Source organism: Falco rusticolus, chromosome 6 (genome assembly GCF_015220075.1).
Source record: "Falco rusticolus isolate bFalRus1 chromosome 6, bFalRus1.pri, whole genome shotgun sequence".
Lineage (NCBI taxonomy): Eukaryota > Metazoa > Chordata > Aves > Falconiformes > Falconidae > Falco > Falco rusticolus.
Genome location: NC_051192.1, coordinates 69,884,556 through 69,904,755, shown reverse-complemented (window position 1 = coordinate 69,904,755; position 20,200 = coordinate 69,884,556). Strand labels below are relative to the sequence as shown.

The following is a 20,200-nucleotide window of genomic DNA, read 5'->3' as shown; positions in this document are numbered from 1 at the left end:
TTTAGAAACATGTCAGTCATTGTACTGGTCACCTTCCTTATGAGATTGCTCACAACTTACTGAAAAAGATTTGAAAAGTAGAAAACAGACTGTTTTAAAGGCATTCTGGTTTGTTTGTGGGGCTTTTTTTGAACTTACAAAATTATTATTACTACTACTACTACTGTGTGCTGCTGCTACTACTGCTGCTGCTGTTCCTTCTTAAAGTGAAGATATATATACCTGTATCCTGAGAGTAACTCCACGTATGCTTAAATTAACAATGAATATGACATGTCAGGTATGTGACAGGTAATTACAGATTTTCCAGGAAATCTAAATAATCTGTGATTTGTAACAATCAGCCCTATCACATGATGCAAAGGCAGACACTAGAAACTGCAGCTTTGTAGCTGCAAAAATCTCCTCATAAACATCACAACTGCATCAAATCCTACAATGGATCTATAGCTATCTAGGCAGTGTATTATACTATCTATACTGATAAATATATATATATATTTAGATATTATAGAATCATAGAATCGTTTGTGTTGGAAGGGACCTTAAAGATCATGTGGTTCCCATCCCTTTGCCATGAGCAGGGACATTCCAATAGATGAGGTGTCTCAAAGCCTCATCAAACCTGGCCTTGGAACACATCCAGGGATGGGGCATCCACAGCTTCTCTGGGCAACCTGTGCCAGTGCCTCACCACCTTTATATAATGCTGTAACATTTAACTTGGAAAATGTAACTAAGACCATGAGGTTCAGTGCAGCTTTGGTAATTTGGAAAGTGTGAATAGGAATTTTTTTGGTAAAATAATTCTTAACACACCATTATTTAAACCTTTTTTTCACTTAAATTTGCAGCTTACCAGCTGAAGAAGTGTCAGCCTCCACCCACAGTTCCACATGCAGATTTGTTTACAGAAGATGATGACTTTGAAATAGGTGAAAAAATAGTATCTCCTTTTCTTTATGTTTTTACTTGAATTCTAATTACACTATTAACAGATTTCATTTTCCACCTGAGATTTTTGTATACCTCTGTTTCACGGTATTTTGGGGTTTAAGGTTTTTGTCAATAACTTTTTCAGGTGATTTTGTGAAGTACAAGTGCCATCCTGGTTTCACCCTTGTTGGGCAAGATATATTAACCTGCAAACTGAATGCACAGTTGCAGTTTGAAGGATCCTCTCCATTTTGTGAAGGTAAATATATGTTTGCATGGTCTGCATACCATTAGTATGCATCCTTTTTTATTTTCCTGTACATTAACCAAAAGATATTTGGGTGCTGTATTTTCATTATTTTTCAAAAAAAAAGTTTCCATTTATTTCTTCAGTGTCTAAGAAGTGCACATGTTTTCAAATTCGTCCCTAAAATTTTTGCACAGTCTTTAGAATCAAGAGACAAGCAGCATTACCTGTTTAACTATACCATTAATGAAACACTGGTTTCTAAAATTAATTTCAATTATTTAATATCGTTTCATGTCAAACAAAATATTTCTTTTCATCCCTGAAGCATTTTAAAAATATGTATTTAAATTAAGCTTCAAACTAAAGTAAGAAGTTATTCTTTCTGCTTTCACAAATATGGTGACACTGTATGTCAAAGTCACATGAAAAATATGTTCTAAAATAATAAGTGGCAAATTTAAATTCATGGAAGCACTAAAAATCTTTCAATTATTAATACTATGTTTATAATATACAGTATTTCTAACAAGAAATTTAAAAAAATGAATAGAAATAATGTTTAGATGTTCATTCATACACAGTTTGCTCATCTTCATGGAAAACAAGTATATCTTGAATATTTATACCCAGTCCTCCAAATTATGTTTTTCAACAGGTACTGTTGGTTATTTTGTCTTTAGTTTGGTTTAGTTATTTAAATAGTGGATGGCAAAAAGGTTTTGAAATATTGAAAAAGCAATGAAAAAATCATCTGTAGAATTTTGTCCTGAAGTACCTCAAATTTTTCTGGAGAAAAAAATTAATTATTGATGAGATACCATCATTGAAATTGTAAGGAAGTCAGAAAGTGATCTGAATTTATCGTATTTATAACATAGTAACCAAGATTAGCTTTGATCTATAATATCTAATTATGGATGTAGCATCTTCCATATCCATGACCACCGACAACCAAGTTTTTACTCCTCCACTTTCTTAACTTGTGTATAAAATAATCGGGATCTGTCATGGACTGAGAGACATGGATTCCATAGGAAAGGAAAGATTCAGTATTCATTTCAGGACTGTCACCATAAAATACACAAAAATAATCATAAAATTTTGTTTCTGTATCTTTCTTGATCAAATAACTCAATACTTACTGATCTATTTCTCTGTTCCCGCTGTGATATTTTAGTAAGGATTGTACTACAAATCTAGTTTTCAATTATAAATTGATAGTAACAGCAGTAACTTAACTCTTGACTGTGTCAATTAGAGTGTAAATAAAAAATGAAAGCCAAAAGTAAACTGAACAATTATTGTGAAAATTACTTAGGAGCTTCTGATAATGATTAGCCGTCTGTTAAGCACGGGGGAGTAGTTTATTTCCAACAATTATTGCAGATGCTGTGGAATCTAGTAGCTTTCTCTGACGGTAGCAATGCTTGGTTCTTTGCAGTCCTTTGAGACACTGTACATTGTGGTGAGTTGACCCTGACTGGACACCAAGTGCCTACCAAAGCTGCTCTATCACCTCCCTCCTCAGCTGGGCAGGGGAGAGAAAATCTAACGAAGTCTTGTAGGTCAAGGACAGGGAGATCACTCAGCAGTTAACGTCATGGGCAAAACTGACTGGACTTGGGGAAATTTAATTTCATTTATTGCAAATCAAATAACAGTAGGGTAATGAGAAAATAAAACCAAATCTTAAAACACTTTTCCCCCCACTCCTCCCTTCTTCATGGGCTCAGTTTAACTCCTGAATTCTCTACCTCCTCTGCCTGAGTGGCACAGGGGGACAGGGAATGGCGGTTGTGGTCAGTTCATCACACACTGTTTCTGCTGCTCCTTCCTCCTCACACTCTTCACCTGCTCTAGCAAGGAGTTTCTCTCGAGGAACACAGTCCACCAAGAACTTCTCCAGCATGGGTCCTTCCCACAAGCTGCAGTTCTTCATGAACTGCTCCAGTGTGGGTCCTCTCCATGTGGTGCAGTCTTTCAGGAGCAGGCTGCCAGCAAACCTGTTCCAGCGTGGGGTCCTCTGTCCACAGGTCCAGAGACCCTGCCAGGAGCCTGCTCCAGCATGGGCTTTCCACAAGGTCACAGCCTCCTTCAGGCATCCACTTGCTCCAGCATGGGGTCTTCCATGGGCTGCAGGTGTATATATGCTACACTGTTAACTCCATGGGCTGCAGGGGGACAGCCTTGCCTCAATGTGGTCTTCAAGACAGGCTGCAGGGGAATCTCTGCTGCAGCACCTGGAGCCCCTCCTGCCCCTCCTTCTGCACTGACCTGGGTGTCTGCAGAGTTCCTCTCACATATTCTCGCTCCTTTCTTCTGGCTGCTGCTGCATATTCCCCACCTTCTTAAATATATTATCCCAGAGGTGCTACCACCATTGCTGATGGGCTTGGCCTTGGCTTGTAGCAGGTCTGTCTTGGAGCCAGCTGGCATTGGCTCTATTGGACATGGGGAAAGCTTCTGGCATCTTCTCACAGAAGCCACTCCTCTTGTCCCCCTGCTACCAAAACCTTGCTGTGCAGACCCAATACATAGATGAATACTAATAGTTCTGTACTTAGCTCGCAGACTTTCTAGATTTTGTGATTTTCTTCCCTCTCCTGTGTTTATTATTTATTGTTTTTCAAAACTACCCTATATATTAAAGTTACTAGAATGTTACTGTTTTATAAGGTGTTCGTAATTGATTATTAGGAACATCTTTACTACACATGGGTTTTTTTCATTGAAAGGATTGAATAGCACAATTCCAGTTAAGGAGTAGGAGTAGGTTTTACCACCTAAGTTAAAGTATTTCAGTCTTGTATTATTTTAATATGAATACAGCAGAAACTTTATAGGGAGGACATAAAAATAATCTGATAACAAAAAAAAAAAAAGAAGCCATTGGAGTCCTTCCAATGAGCCTTGGAGAGACAGAAGACAATGGAACTGGAGGCATTAAAGATTCTGGCACAGTTATTTTGGACAGATGGATGAGTTTCTTTAGATAACTTGGGCTGCAACCGATTTCCTTTCTTCAAACGAGTTGTATCTTTAAATATATTTAATTTTCCTTTCTGGAAATTATTTGGTTTTATTCTTATTCAGCCTCTCCAATAACTCTTGTTTGTCTACGTGATTTATTAGTATGGACATAAATGTTGAACTGAATTCCTATTTAATGAGAACACCCTTGCTTATATTTATGAATATATTTATATCATATAAAATATTGATAAATCATTTAGAAGTTGTGTTTCTAATCATCATCTTTGTGGTGTTTACTTTTAGGTAAATATATGAAAAGTACTCAGGTTGCACTCTGAAAACCTAAGTGTCTGTATGGGATAAATACATATTCCTGAATCAGACCAGAAATCCTATATACCAGACTATTTATGGAGTATTCAGTCTCTGGCACTGGCCAGTAATGATTTTCTAATGAAGGACATAAGATCTTTGCAAGCGTGTAGTTAATTAAGGCCTCCACCCAGCTGTAGCTAAGCCACTCCTAAGCTAGCAATGTTTTTTGTATTTTGAATCCTGTAGGGCTGTTTCTTCAGTGGATATATTCAGTTCCCGTTTTGAATCCATGTAAATGCTTTAAATCCACAAAATTTTGTGCAGGAAGTTGCACAATATATTTATTTAATATGTGAAGATGTTTCTCTGTCTGCTTTGAACTTGGCACCTGATGTTTTCGCTTCATGTCCTCTAGTTCTTATGAGGAAAAAGACAGTAATGATTTGTTCTCTATTCAATATTTATGGCATGATGCTATAGACCAGAAGATATTTAATACCTTTAATTATTCTTGTCATCCTTCTCCAATACCATTTCCAATTCTACTCTTACTTTTTTTTGAGGTGATGTGGTAATACTATCTGATCCTAATAGAACTGGGAAAAAATGCTACTTGCTATGTAATTTGCATATTGCATTTCAAACTAATTTTTTTACTGCCGCCTTATATTTCTGCATTTTACCTGTAGTTCATGATTGTTTACATTGTCCTTTTGGATCAGCTTTACATTTTTTAAAGATGACAGAAAACTTCCTTCTCTTCAGCTGTGCCACTGTGTTGTACGAGGCAAGAAATATATTTATACGGTAGAAGGCCAGGTTCTAGGATACTATATACAAGTATGATAACTTATCTGACAGGCAAGAATAATCAATCTTAGTGACCACTTTTACATCATTTTGAATGGAGAACCTCCAGAGCAGCTGTAATTGAACCACATAATACTTTTCTTATACTGCCCTTTTGCTTCCTAACTGGTCTGTCTTGGGATATTATAATGCTTGGTACCATGATAGTTTACCAGGTATTGTCTAATGTGCAGAGCCCTAGGCACCCTACATAACATAGTCTTAATGTGCATGAATTTATATTTATCAGTAGTTGACCATTTGTGACTTGTGTTTATACACTTGGAATCTCTGCTTTGATCCTATCTGTATATCCTCTTGCTACAAATTTATTTCCTTTTTAAATTGCTTTTGGGAAATTTAGAGATGTAAAATAAAGCATGATGAGCATGACAACAGCAAGAAATACTCCTGTATTAGTCACAAAATTTGACATACTAAAACAGGTAATTGGCATTCACTGTAAAGTAGAGATCTCTAATCTGGCTGCTCAAAACACTTTAATTGGAGAGGTGATGTGATAATATTATCCTAGTGTGCTGATGATATTTCTGAATCAAAGGTGAAATCAAAGATGGAGACATCAGAAGTAGTATTAGAGTTAAGTCAAGAAGCTTAGTCAGGCCTTCCTCAAAACAGCCAAATCAGATTTCTCCGAAAGCCATGTTAGGTAATATGTTTTTCAAAACAAGGAAATGATAAGTGTGTTATTCTGTCCTGCAGAATTCCTTTTCTTTTGACACTGCCTCACCACACGCAATGACATGCAACTGTCTAACATAAAGATCTTTGTTATTTCCTGTTGTTTTTTCTGTAAGCGTTGCCTATATGTATGAATTTATGCAAACTAACAAGTAACTGCTCAGAATTGACATGTGCAACAATATGATTAAAAATGAATGTAAAATAGATTGTCTATGTCCTCCAATATGTCTAAAGCAGTTGTTCTGGGCTTTTAAAATATTTATTCCAGTTATCATTCCAAAGCATTGTACAATAGCTAATTTTCAGTTTCATGGGATATACTTATAAGTAAATGATAATTACATATTTTCCTGGGCTCAAGAGTCTAATTCTGTGTTTTGCAGCTCAGATTTTCTTGATTGGTAAACTTCACATCAATACCTAAACTTCTAAATGTATAGGGAGTGGAATCACTCTGTAACTTAGGTGACAGAAGACAGTCCAGGAGGTATTAAATAAAATACTGAATGATATGATGTTAATGTGTTAATTGATTAACAAATACAAGAAATAGTATTAACTGTGGAATGCGTATGCCTCAACGGAAGCAATTTGTCTGACATTGTATTTAGTAGTATTTTGTTTGAAATATCCTGGTAAAGGTGAGAGCTAATATTATGGAAAAAAAGGGTCCAAACTGCAGATTTTTGTTGACACCCGTTGAATGCATAATACCAAGAAAATAGCAATATGGAGTTTATTATTATTCAAATGAGAAATATTAGTTGTTAGCGGTACTGGAAGATGGATGAGCCATTGGTTTTATAGAGCAAGGTGAATCAGTCTCACTGTCTCAGTATCTCAATTTTATCTCTTTAAATATATGTTAACCATAGTTAACCTTGTTCTCACCAACGAGGAAGAGCTCATGGAGAATGTGAAGCTCAAGGGCAGCCTTGGCTGCAGTGACCATGATGAAATGGTGGAGTTCAAGATCCCTAGGGCAGCAAGGAGGGAGCACAGCAAGATCACTGCCCTGGGCTTCAGGAGAGCTGACTTTGGCCTCTTCAGGGATCTGCTTGCTAGAGTGTCATGGGATAAAGCCCTGGAGGGAAGAGGGGCCCAAGAAAGCCAGTTAATATTCAAGGATCCCCTCCTTCAAGCCCAGGACCAATGCATCTTGACAAAGAGGAAGTCAGGGAAAAGCACTAGGAAGCCTGCATGGATGAAAAAGAATGAACAAGCCTAAAGAGGGTGGGAGTGAGGATAGGTAGCCTGGGACAAATAGAGGGAAATTGCCCAAGGAGCCAGGGAGCTAAAGCTCTGATATCAGTAAATCAGGCCAGGTACATTAAGGGCAACAATAAAAGATTCTATAGGTATTTTGGTGATAAAAGGAAGACAAGTGAAATTGTGAGCCATCTCCAGAAGCAAGCAGGAGAGCTGGTTACCTGGGACATGGAAAAGGCTGAGGTGTTCAATGACTTTTTTGCCTTGGGTCTTCATGGACGAGTGGCCCAGCCATACCACCCAAGTCACAGAAGGCAAAGGCAAGAACGGGGACAATGAAGAACTGTAGGAGAAGATCAGGTCCAAGACCATCTAAGGAACCTGAAGGTGTACAGCTCCATGGGACCTGATGAGATGCATCTCATCAGGGTCCTGCTGGAACTGGCAGATGAAGATCAAATCATATTTGAGCAGCCATGGCAGTCTGGTGAAGTTCCTTCCCATGGACTGGAAAAGGGAAACATAACCCCCATTTTTAACAAGGCAAATAAGCAAGACCTGGTGAAGATGAGTTTGCTAGGGATACATTGTGCCTGACAAATTTGTTGGCCTTCTACAATGGGGTTGCAGTGTAGGTAGATGAGGGAACAGCAACTGCCATCATTTACCTGGACTTCTGCAAAGCACTTGACACTGTCCCAAGTTGCATCCTTATCTCTGGAGAGACATGGATTTGATGGATGACCACTCAGTGGACAATGGATTGGCTGGATGGTTGCACTCAAAAGAGTTACAGTAATGGCTTGATGCCCAAATGGAGACCAGTAATGAGTGGTGCTCCTCAGGGGTCTGTATTGGGACCAGCACTGTTTAACATCTTTGCCAGTGACATGGATCCTGGGATCAAGTGCACCCTCAGCGTGTTTGCCAACAACACCAAGCTGTGTGGTGCAGTCAACACACTGGAGGGAAGGGATCTCATCTAGAGGGACCTAGACAGGCTTGAGAGGTGGGCCTGTGTGAACCTCATGAAGTTCAACACGGCCAAATGCAAGGTCCTGTATGTGGGTCAGGTCAGTCCCAAGCACAAATACAGGTTGGGCAGAGAATGGATTGAAAGCAGCCCTGAGGAGAAATACTTAGGGGTGCTGGTGGCTGAGAAGCTCAGCATGGCCTGTCAATGTGTGCTTGCAGCCCAGAAAGCCAACCGAATCCTGGACTCTATCAAAGGAAACGCAGCCAGCCAGTTAAGGGAGGTGATTCTTTCTCTCTGCTCTTGTGAGATGCCATCTGGAGTACTGCATTCAGCTCTGGAGACCCCAAGATAAGGACATGGACCTGTTGAAGCAAGTCAAGTGGAGAGCCACAGATATGATCAGAGGGTGGGAGCACCTCTTCTATGAAGACATGCTTAGAGAGTAGGTGTTGTTCAGCCTGGACAAGAGAAGGCTCCAGAGAGACTTTATTGCAGCCTTCCAGTACCTCAAGGGGGCCTACAATAAAGCCGGAGAAGGACTTTTTACAAGGGCATGGAGTGATAGGACAAGGGAGAGTGGCTTTAAGCTGGAAGAGGGTAGATTTAGATATGATATCAGGAAGAAATGCTCTACAGTGAGGGAGGCAGACACTGGAACAGGTTGCCCAGAGAAGCTGTGGCTGCCCCATCCCTGGTCGTGTTCAAACCAGGCTGGATGGGGCTTTGAGCAACCTGGTCTAGTGGAAAGTGTCCCTGCCCATGGCAGGGGGCTGGAACTAGATGATCTTTAGGGTCCCTTCCAACCCAAACCATTTTATGATTCTATGAGTCTTGTAAAATGTACAAGTCTAGTTTCCACCCTAGAGAATAAGTCATGTAATCAGCAGCTAAGGTATACTGGGGGGAGGTGAGCGAGTAATTCATTATGGTGGAGAAAGAGAGCCAGCAAAGGCTGACAGGATGAGCGTTGCCAATTTGCTACATAACCCCTCAGTGCAGCCAGCCTCCCAAACTGTAAAGAAGTAATACACTGTCTGCCTTCCCATGTCCCTGAACTACTCTAGAACGATTCCTCTTATAAGTCCCTGTGGTATGTCTCCTGTGGATGGTTGAGGCTGGAAGGAACTTCTTGTCCAAGGACTCTTAGCCATAGGAAGTGAATCTTGGCTATAAGAAGAGTTAGAGCTATAGCTTGCTGTGTAAGGAGATTTGGCCACTTCTGCTCTAGCACAGGAGAGGCAGTGAGGTATTTACAGCTTAGAAAGACATAAGCGTTTCTTTTTTACGTGAATTTTTTGCTCTAAGAATATGCTGAGGGAGGCTTCACAAGACACTGCGTTTGTCTCAGTACCACAGAAAAAAATTCCATATCCTCTTTCCCCCTTTGTGTTACTATGTGCACTGATTTGTATTAGAGAGATGTGTTTTTTTTTCACAAAAACGGTACTACTTCTTTTTGGAAATTGTAACTCCAGTAAGTGAATACAATAGAATATATGGAAGAAAGAATTCCTACAGCAATCCTGCATTGATCTGTTTCTTGTTGTGTACATGTGATGATTTTTTAAAGGAAAACCGTTAAGCTATTGATTTTTCCTATTCACCCACCAAAAAAAAATGTTCTTAATTGCAAAACAACATCATACTTTTCCTCAATTATGAGAGAAGGGCATGAAGAAACATCTGCAAAAGGCACATTTTGCCCTGTGGTAAATTAGTTTCAGGTCCCTTCTCTAAGAGTCAGCTGTGAGGAATGAGAAAGCTAGCAGCACTCTTTCTCTGTTACTGATAACTTCTACCTGCTTTTTAAAAGAACAAAGGTTTTGTTGTTAGTTTTTCAAACATAGCAAACAGGCTAGTTCCTTGACTTTTTTTCTGCTTCTGTTTTTGTCTCTGATGTCCCTTGTAAGAAAAAATAGATGATCTAAGAGCAAAGCAGGTAAAAGAAAAAGGCAGGAAAAGTAATTTCTGTGGGGTTTTAATATTTATTTTTTTTTTTCTTCTTCCTGGAATTTCCTAGTCCTGTCTCTCTTTCTTTTTGCAGACTGTTTTTACAGTGGGAAATTCTCATCTGGAACATTGTTGGAGGTTTCTGAGACGCTCACAGTCAAGGTGTCTGTGCTTTCTTGGGTCGATTTTCTGTCTTCCTATTCTATGACATCTTTTTTTCCCAAAGGAAACTAGCAATTTTCACTTCTCTGGATTGGTGACTTTCCTCTAATTTATCATTGCATTTATTTCCCTGGCTCCATTTCTTTCATATTCTTGCAGTGAGTTTCTTGAGTTAGTGAAGAGTATCTCAACACTTTATGACAGTGTTCTGTGGGTCACTGTAGTGATCTCAGGGTTTTCAAACTGTAATTTTGAATCTTATTCTTAGTTTAAAATCCTCCATCCCAGATTCCAAAAGCGTCATATACTCCAGTAAGTTAATACAGGTTCATGCAGCCTGTTCTTAAGAACTTTGGAATTTATTTCTCTTTGGAAATTATACTTGTGGAAAATGAACTGGAAGAGCACCTATATAAAGTGCTGTGATAATAACCTTTCAGGTTTACCCAACTGTAAAATTTTCTGGAAGAATGTACCATCACACTTCCCATTTTATGAGATCACCTGGCTTTAGTTTTGTCTGGACTTATCTGTGTAATATCCAGATATTTTGTTTGCAGGCTCCAAATCTAAATGGCTATTAAATATTTGTTTCATGATTAATTTGACCAAAGGTCATTTCCATAACTCCCTCAGATGCTGAGGAAAACCAGGCAACAAAAGGGAGTGGTATCCTCACCATCTCTGCTGTTAGTTTTTAGATGTGGGATGTTTACTAAAAACCATTCCAAAGGTACTTGCAACAATCCAGTCTCGTCATTCCAAGTGTCCTGTGCTTTGCAACAACATTTTTGTTATGTTTAGTTGATTGTAACAATTTCTTAAGGTATAGCTTATACAGAGAGGTGGTAATATTCCAGTGCTGAAAAGAATCACGGTGTCTTGCTGTGAGAAGTCTGACAGCATTACTGATTTCTCCAGGGTACTTGTAATTTATGACTTTGAAGACCAGCTCTGAATCCACATGTTTCTCAGAGATGCTAATGAAGCCAATACTGCCTCAGTAAAAGCCATTTTATTTGCTTAAAAAGTCTTAGAGCATAAGCAAATAGTACTGTGGGGTAAAGCAGGTTGTGGAACCATGTCATGTCAGCTAGTCTTTGTCACTGATGAGCACTTGTTAGTGTATGTCTCACGGGAAATGCCGTGTGGCTAGCCAAACTTTTGTTCAGGAATAAGTCCCGTGTATTTAACTAAGGGTAAATAGTTATTGCTATTTATCTGATAATACGTTTCTGCCCAATGATGTTCTGTGATAATTTGCTGTTTTACTTGTACTTTCTGCAGATTCATGAGTCAGAGTGCTTGTTGGCTCTATTTCCTCAAGGTGTTCTTCTCTTATGCTGAAGAATATAGGAAGTGAAATTAACAGTGTGTTTCATTTTAAAATAATGAGAAAGTGAAGATTAAATGTCATTAAATATGTGCAATGCTGTATTCCTACACAGAAGCTCATGTGAAATTTCTGGGTGTAATTTGTGAAAAATACAGGTGTTTCTATCTCAAAAGACAATCACTGAATTAAAATTGTCAAAAGGATTCTTACTACTTTATATATCATTATCCCATAGAGTTTCCCTCTGTTAGGATGTAGTCTATGAAAAACAGCTTTACCTCTCAGAGATAGTCTGTTACAGCCAGTACTGTCAATTGGTAGCAGAAAGGGAGACATGCCAAGGAAAAATTTGCTTGCCGGTTTTCCCCAGCCCACACCTTGTTTCCCCTGCTTAACGGTATATTCTCACTTGTATATTACATCCCTCCCTTTTACAGGCTGACATTTATCTCTCTGACTGAAGCAAATTTTTAGCTAAGCAAGGTGAGAGGGAGGAAAAGAGGTTTTCAAAAATCGAATATTTCTTCCTGAATTTGCTAGCATGATAATGCTACATATTCTCCAGCTGATTAGAGCAGACTGAAGAAGAAAAGATTATGACAAAAATCACTAATAAGTAGTTTTTACTTTTTCATGCTTTCCCCTCTTATATGCCTAAATAATTGGAGTGGCTTTTAGATGTGTGATTTAAAAATTATGCTGTAGTATTAAAAAATCACAATTGAAGAAAAATCACCCTGTATTTTGTGCTGAAGGCTCACCTTATAACTTAGATTGAGGGAAGTCTTGGAACAGTCAGAAAACTGTTCTGCTTTTTAGTTTCTTTTTTCTAAACTTTGGTGCCATTGATGAATTGGTAATCCTCAGAAAATGCATTTGTAAGTTGCTTGAAACTCATCTCTTTCTCACATGATGTACTGTTATTGAAAATATTCTAAAGAATCTGGGACAGTGAATGGAACACTGTATTGTCCACTTTCTCTTACCTTCCACATGCAAGTACATGTACACTTTCTCTTACCTTCCACATGCAAGTCTGGAAAATTGTGTTTAGGTTAGAGAAAGCACAAGAATAAGCCAGCTTCTCAAAGGTAAAGGTTTATGCACTATGTGGGAAAGTGATGGTTAATTTATACATGAATTAATGGATAAAATTCCTATTTTGTTTGTACTGTTGCTTCTGGTGGAGGGTTCAGATTTGTCTCCAGTGTATGGAACAGAAGGTAAAGACTGGCCATCTTTTATAAAATACAATTTCCTCCTCTACCAGTATGCTTAATTTCTCTGAGAGGACAATTAAAGATTAAGTCCTCACACTGTTTTCCAGAAGTTTACAGCAAAATTCTTCTTGACTGCAACTGAACCTAAATTTCACCTCCAAGTTTGTAAAAGGCCACCTAAGGGGAATGGTCCAGTTTTTAATACTTGTTTCACATAGTTATATGTGAGTTTTCCCCTTTAACATATTTTCACTCTGACAATTTTTCCTCTGTTGTTATGTTTTTCACCTTTCCTGTAACCTTTAATTTATGCAAGTACTTGGGTACTGTGCTAGACAGTTTCCAGGAGTGCATTTCTGTCAAGATACATTTGTGAATCTTACACAGAAAACATTGTTAAAATGCACATATATTATGAAACTCTGGACAAAAATGTATCAGTCTTCAACAGCAAACAGACATGAAAGATCAGTCCTGCATGAAAGGCAAAATGTTAAAGAAAAACAGTGACCAAGAAAAGAATTTCTTAATCAAATCCAGTATTTAGGATATAAAATTTACAGCATTTTAATGTAGTGTACTCATTGTCATATGCAGAAATCATAAACGCCTAGGAATACCAGATGAAACTGTTTATATAATGGTATGAGTTTGGAGTATAAAGTAACAGGGGAAGTGGTTGCTTAGAAGGTCTTTGGTGATTTGGAGGATGCTGTGTTGAAAATAAACACTTTGCACAAAACGTGTGTGCTTTCAAATGATCTGGGGTGCCTAGAAGTTCCAGTATGTTTTCATGTTCATTTAACTGACTTAGTTGTTAAAGGTGGGTGGTTTTTTTAAGACTCCAATAGAAGACAGTTTCCAAATAAAAATTTTTACCAGGACTTTTACTTCACCTGTTTGAATGATCACAGCAGCATACATGAGTCTCTTTTCTGTAAACCCTTTGGGATGAAATATTTCTGGATTAATGTTTTACCATAATTAGTATCCTGTTCCATAAATGCAAGGTTTATAAAGGTGGTCCTGTTTTCCTGTTTGTGCTAAAGGGATCTTTATTGTTCCTTCCACCTGGAATGTGATTTTAACATGTTTTCTTCTGGAAACTGAATATGAAGCATACATATATCTGAAAAACAAAACTACTTTTTTTCACAAAAGGAAACACTTTATTTCATTGCTATTGTTGTTGTTTTTCTTGTGTCCTTTGTAGCACAATGTCCAGCAAATGAAATCCGTACAGAATCATCAGGAGTGATCCTTAGTCCAGGATACCCAGGCACCTATCCCAATTCTCAGACCTGTTCTTGGACTATAAAGGTTGAGCCAGGATATAACATTTCCATCTTTGTAGAAATGTTTCAAAGTGAAAAGCAATTTGATGAGCTGGAAGTATTTGATGGTAAGAGAGATTTGTATTCTGTCTAACCACAAAAGAACAAATACTGGGTTGAGCGGGGCTTGATTTCCAGTTATTGGTTTCATAATGCAGTGATACATCTGAAACTTAAACCATAGTCCAGTATTCCTATTACTTTTTTCTTAAATGTAGATCTGTTAGCCAAAGAAGATTTTTATAGATGTATTCAAGACAAAGAAGCTTTTAAATATTCTTAGGTATTGTTAGAGGTGAAGCAGTAGCAGCTACAGCACCCCTGTGAAAGTCAACACATTTTCTGTTTCCTGGGAAGTGTATGGAGGTGTCTGAAAGGAGATGTTAACGTGCTGGTTTGTAATGGATCTTTTCTGGTGAGGAAATATTTTGGGGTTATAATTTCATTTGTCTAATTTAATAAAATTTAGTCTAAGTACTCAAATTTGAATCCGAATACCCAGTCTACTTTCTCCATAGCATGGCAGAACTGGTGCTGCACATTGTTTGAATATACCTCTATTAAAGTATTTGACCATCTGTTTAGGGACAAGGAGTGGAGAAATGATAAAACCTCAATTTCTAGTGTTACTCACAGCAGCACCTCTCAAAGGGCCCTGTATAATTTACATTCTATTCTTATTTTCTGCTGAATTCTGAGCTTATTATTACTTGTTCTCTTGCCATTGATTGATGAGAGGAACTAGTCCCTGATTGTTAATATATTTTTATTCATTTGCAGACCATTATCGTATCTTCCCTCATTAACCAAGAATACATGATAACTATGATAGAACTAATTAGTATTCACAATGGGAGTTTCATAACATGAGAAATATTAAAAGGTCCTATCTTTTGAGGTATCTTGCTCTAAGTATTTTTCTTAAGCAGTAGTTTTTTAATCTCTAAAATTATTAAATTTTGTTCACTTTTTGATAACAGCATTCTAAAAAAAAAAAAACCCACAATATTTTTCATTGTTTTTAAAATGCAAGTTCATTAGCATTTTTTGTTTGTTTCTTTATAACATGTGTTGGCCCATGTCAGGTGAGTGGAGGAAGTAGACTGAAAAAATATATTGACTGACTTTTCCTCCACTCTGCTTTTTATGACAATATGTAGTGTGCCTGGAACTTTTCTAGTGGCCTGATCTTTTTGTTTTCTTTTTGTTTTGAAAAATTCCATTGAAACTGCTTAATGTTCCTGATGAAGATTTTTGCTTTCTTTCTTATGCATTTAAATGTAGTGGAACCAGATTATCAATAATAGATCTGACAGAAGGCTTGTCAGTTACTACATTTTTAAGCATTGTCATTTTGTGACGTGAGATCACATTCTTACAAATTCATCTCTAGTGCAGCTTTATTGAAGTAATGTTTTCTACCACCTACCAGCAAATTTAAATGAGAAAGATAATGGTGTATTTATAACCTCTCAGTACAGTGCCATGTAGAGATTCCTAAGCTAGCTCTTAACAAGTTGATACTTAAATATGCCACATTACACTGCCTTGCAGAGATACTTGCTTTGTCCCTGTAGCCACATTAGCAATGTGATTTGCCAAGCTAATTAGTTCCACGTCTCAGCATGAGGAGTTTGTTGGGGCAGAAGGCAATGCTGATGTGGCTATACTGTTTCCAGTGACAGATGTAACTGACTAGCTTGTTCAGAGCTAGCTTAGGTATTTCCCTGTGTTGCTGCATTTTGCAACAAATATATGTCGTATCCTGGGACCTTGTGTGGTCCAAACCAGCATACCTTTATTTAGATTAGTAGAACTGCACTGATCTACACCAGGAAAGATGTGTCACCAAACTTTATGCAGAAACTATATAGAAACCGGCAAGACTTTTAAAGAAATAGTATTTGCTAAGACACAGGTCTCTGATTACTTTATAAGGCAGCTTTGGACTGCAAACCAAAATAGTAACTACACCTAATTGACTACATTGCAAATTATGATGCTTCAGCAGCTGGATGATGATCAGCATAGGCATCCAGTCAATGAGACCACCCCGGTCAGCTGGGAGCAATAAACCCATTAGCCATTCCCATTTATCAGTCATACTCTTAGGAAATCCTATCTATATTCTAAACCAGAGAAGCCATAAATGTACCATGAATATAATTATTAAAGGCTTTTGAACTTGAAAACACTGTATTCGGGCTACTTACACTAGATAGCATTTATTTAATACAGCAAATATTCTTTGACTATTTCTTTTTTTCTCACTGAAATAAAACAAAATAAAAAATCTTCTGTCATTGAAAAGAGATGGAAATGTCAACTTTTACCTAATATCCAGAGAAGCATCATACGACAGGTCAGCACAGCAGAAGTTGAGTTTTTATTTCCTTATATAGACAAACTTTGAAATAATAATAGAAAAATCAGACTCAAGAACACCTAGGTCATGCTGGTGACTTTCCTGAACATCATCTGAAAAGCTGCCTGCTAGGTAAGGTACAGAAAGTGAAACTCAACTTCAGGAAAAACAAAGCAAACTAAAATGCATTGTATCATTCCTCTGATTTCCCAATGGTGAAAAAATACAGTGTGGCATGTGATGGTGCAAACTAACTTCGTGATCACTAATAAGGAAAGATTCTCATCTCTTTGTATGTAGTTGATCTTTGTTTGTAATTGTACTCTTTTAGCCCCTGTATTTGAGAATTTTGAAAGAACATATACATTCTAAACTGTAACTAGTAAAGTGTATTAAACAGATTTTAAAAAACCCAGGGTGAAGCACAAAGAAACCAATTGAATTGTCATGTTTTAAATAATTTTTTAAAGCTAAAATAGGAACTGACCTCAGCATTCCTCATCATTTACCCTACACTGTAATCATCAAACACTAACTCCCTAATATGAATAACAAACAAGACACAAAGCTTTTTGATGAGGGCATGCTGGGCAGCCTGTGCCTAAAGCTATGCTTATTTTTTCTTATTTTGTATATGTATTTGTTAGAATTTCTTATGTAATTATTATTTAGTTGTAGTGTTGTCATTATGGTGACTGAACTGCAGTTCCTAGTAACTGGGATGTCTTAATCTTTATGATTTGCTGTGGCTTCTCTGTTCTCCCTTTTGTACCTGAAATTTCCCAGTCAGAGAATATAGTTGTTTTATTTATTGAACTGGAGAGAGAGAAGGCTGACAACTGTATTCAATTTTTAGGTAACATTTGTTTCAGTATTATTTTTGTGTTTTCATGCAACATAAGATGAGCTGGTCAGGCTGCAGCTGCTCAAACTCAGCAAAAATGAATGAAGCAGCCTCTTTATTCGAAATAGCTGCTGTGGCCAAGATAGTGTTGGTTGAATATGGTTTTCCTGAACTTGAAAAATGTGGAGAGAAAGGCATAGTGAGCATATGAAAGGGAGCAGTTCAGCTGGAGAAACCATAACCTTCATATGGAGGAAGATGCCATTTCATGTTTCAGAAAGCTTTCAGTTGGAGATTGGTTTGATTATTTTTTTTCTCTCTTGCATATATGTTATTTTATTATATGGTTAGCCCCCAAATCATTATTTGTGCTTCTAGGGTTTATTGCAGTGAAGATATTGGTCTACTGCCAACACATTTTTTTAGTGTCTTTTATTTCCCACAAGTGATTTTTTTTACTCTAAAATAATACTATAATAAACACACTATCTTTTAACAGGACCGAGACTTAATAAAGTATGTATTGTAAATCCATAGCACTTGTACATATGTGTATTCCACAGTGAAACTGTGATGATCTTACATGTAACAGCATTCTTTAGCTAATGTGTTCACTATGTAATGTGGTGGTGTTTAAAATTATACAAGCTGTACAATGTCAAAGAATGTGTAGATTTGCTACCACTCAGTAGTAGGAAAAGAGCTTAAATAAATAATGGATATGAAAGGACAAGAATTAAAAACATAACCTCATGCAAAGTAATTGTCCCAAATACAAATTATTTTTTTTTAAACCCACTATTTTTTCAGTGTTTATGGCAAAAACACTCATTGTTTTATATTTCAGTTTGTTTGTATCAAGATTTTTTTATTGTACTCTAGTGAAAACCTAAAACCAGGTGGATAGTTTAAATAGAGATCTTTTAGTTATTTCACTGGCAGTGATGTGTCAGGTTATTTCCTATTATTTCCTTGTATATTCACATTCAGAGCTGAGTTAAAATATGAAAAAGACTACTGAAACTGGTAGTACTTTAAAACTTCAATAGCTTCTTTGTCTATCTCTGAAGGTTCTTCTGGGCAAAGCCCTTTACTGGTTGCTTTAAGTGGAAATCATACTGGACAGCTGAACTTTACAAGCAAAATGAATCAGCTATATCTTCGCTGGTCAACTGATCATGCAACCAGCAAGAAAGGATTCAAGATCCGTTACTCAGGTATTAATGATTTCTATTAAATTATACTTTGTGGGTACATATACTATTTAGTATCAAATTAGAACTTGTAATATAATGTCTGTTTCTCTGAAGAGAATTGATTATAATGTATATTTTAAGCATATGTAATCGTTCTATTGCAAGTTCAAGGTAAGCAGAGGACTTGGACTCTTTTTTCCCAGTTTGCCAAAGATCTCCATATTAATACTTCTCCAATAAATACTTCTCTGTACAACCTGCTATCTTGTCTTACCAGACCCTGGAGCAAGGCCTTTGAAATGTTAGTGGGAGGAGTAGCCCTTAGGTTTACACAGAAGTACTCAAGAGTGAGAATTTTTGTTCTTGAAATGGTATGTGGTACTCCACCTGTAATTCAGTACACAATTAGTAGGTTTAAAATTTCCTTGAGCTGCAGTTCACAACTCTTACTACTACTACTGTGCTTCATGTACAAATAAATGGAAAATCGGGGGGGAAAAACGCCTTACTTCTTCAACAGGCTGCAGGTGAATCTGCTGTTCTGGTGACATGGAAGTATCTGAATAGTCTATCTAAATAGCGTCAAAAATAATCGGTTTCAGTTACTTGTATTGCAATACTGGATTATACTCTCTGTGTAGGCATATTGATCCTTATTCTGTTAGCAGTCTGTTTAAGATGTTTTCACACATAAATCTGCAGACACATTGCTCCTAAAAGGCTTGGTTTAGGAATTATTTACATGATGGAGAGGGAGAGGGAGGTGAAAATTACTGTATGTTGTTAACATTTGCATTTTCTGTGTTTGGACTTGATTAGGAATGTAAAGGTTGTAAGTGTTAATTTTGGTGGGTAATAATTGTCGATATAAATTAGGTAGAGAAAGGAATGATAAGAATGTTTCAGAAGAAGGCTTTATCAAGCAGCAGATATTTAGTCATGCTAAATGCCATTTAGGGAGATGATTTTCACAGAGCTGCTCCTTTCCTGCACTACCCAGGCACTGGCTCTGTAACCTGTGGAAAGTTTCTCTTGTTACTGGAACAGAATTCAGCGCTGAGCTTAGAGAATAACAATGTTCTTTGTTTTGCATACTTAAGAACTATAAGCAGAACTATGAGCAGTCAGGAAAAAGAAACAAACAAACAAACAAACCCCAGCAGTTAGTAAAAGCATTACCTCCACCTTGCAAACAGCCTTTGGAGTATGACTACAGACAAACTGAAACTGATGGTCTGGGGAAAGGGAAGTTGTTTTTAAGCATACTGAAAATTCATTTAGTTTTTAATAGGAAAAAGGCAATTGCAGGACCTAATAGATGGATTGGGAGTGTGGAAGAAGGAACAAAGAGATTCTGTCAGATGATAACCCGTAGATGTGTGGCAGTGAAGGGAGTGAGCCTTCTGTGAGGAAGTAATAGAAGGGTTACAAGAACAGACTTCCTGTAAAGGATTTATTTTGTAAGTATCAAATTATTACAGAGACTGATTTTTGAGGAGTAAGAAATTATTTAATAAGTTTGTGCCTACACAAAACATTTTGCAGTAGTGAAGAAGTGGCCTGACTAATTGCTGGGCTTA

General features: G+C 37.3%; 1 protein-coding gene across 1 annotated transcript in view; it reads left to right on the top strand.

Moving 5' to 3' along the window:
• Positions 1–20,200, top strand: part of CSMD1 (CUB and Sushi multiple domains 1) — a 1,210,601-nt gene that overhangs the window by 1,085,404 nt on the left and 104,997 nt on the right. The window contains exons 45-48 of the mRNA XM_037392820.1: positions 855–935; positions 1,082–1,195; positions 14,095–14,283; positions 18,495–18,641. Coding sequence (XP_037248717.1) covers positions 855–935; positions 1,082–1,195; positions 14,095–14,283; positions 18,495–18,641 — 531 coding nt within the window. The remainder of the gene's footprint in view (positions 1–854; positions 936–1,081; positions 1,196–14,094; positions 14,284–18,494; positions 18,642–20,200) is intronic.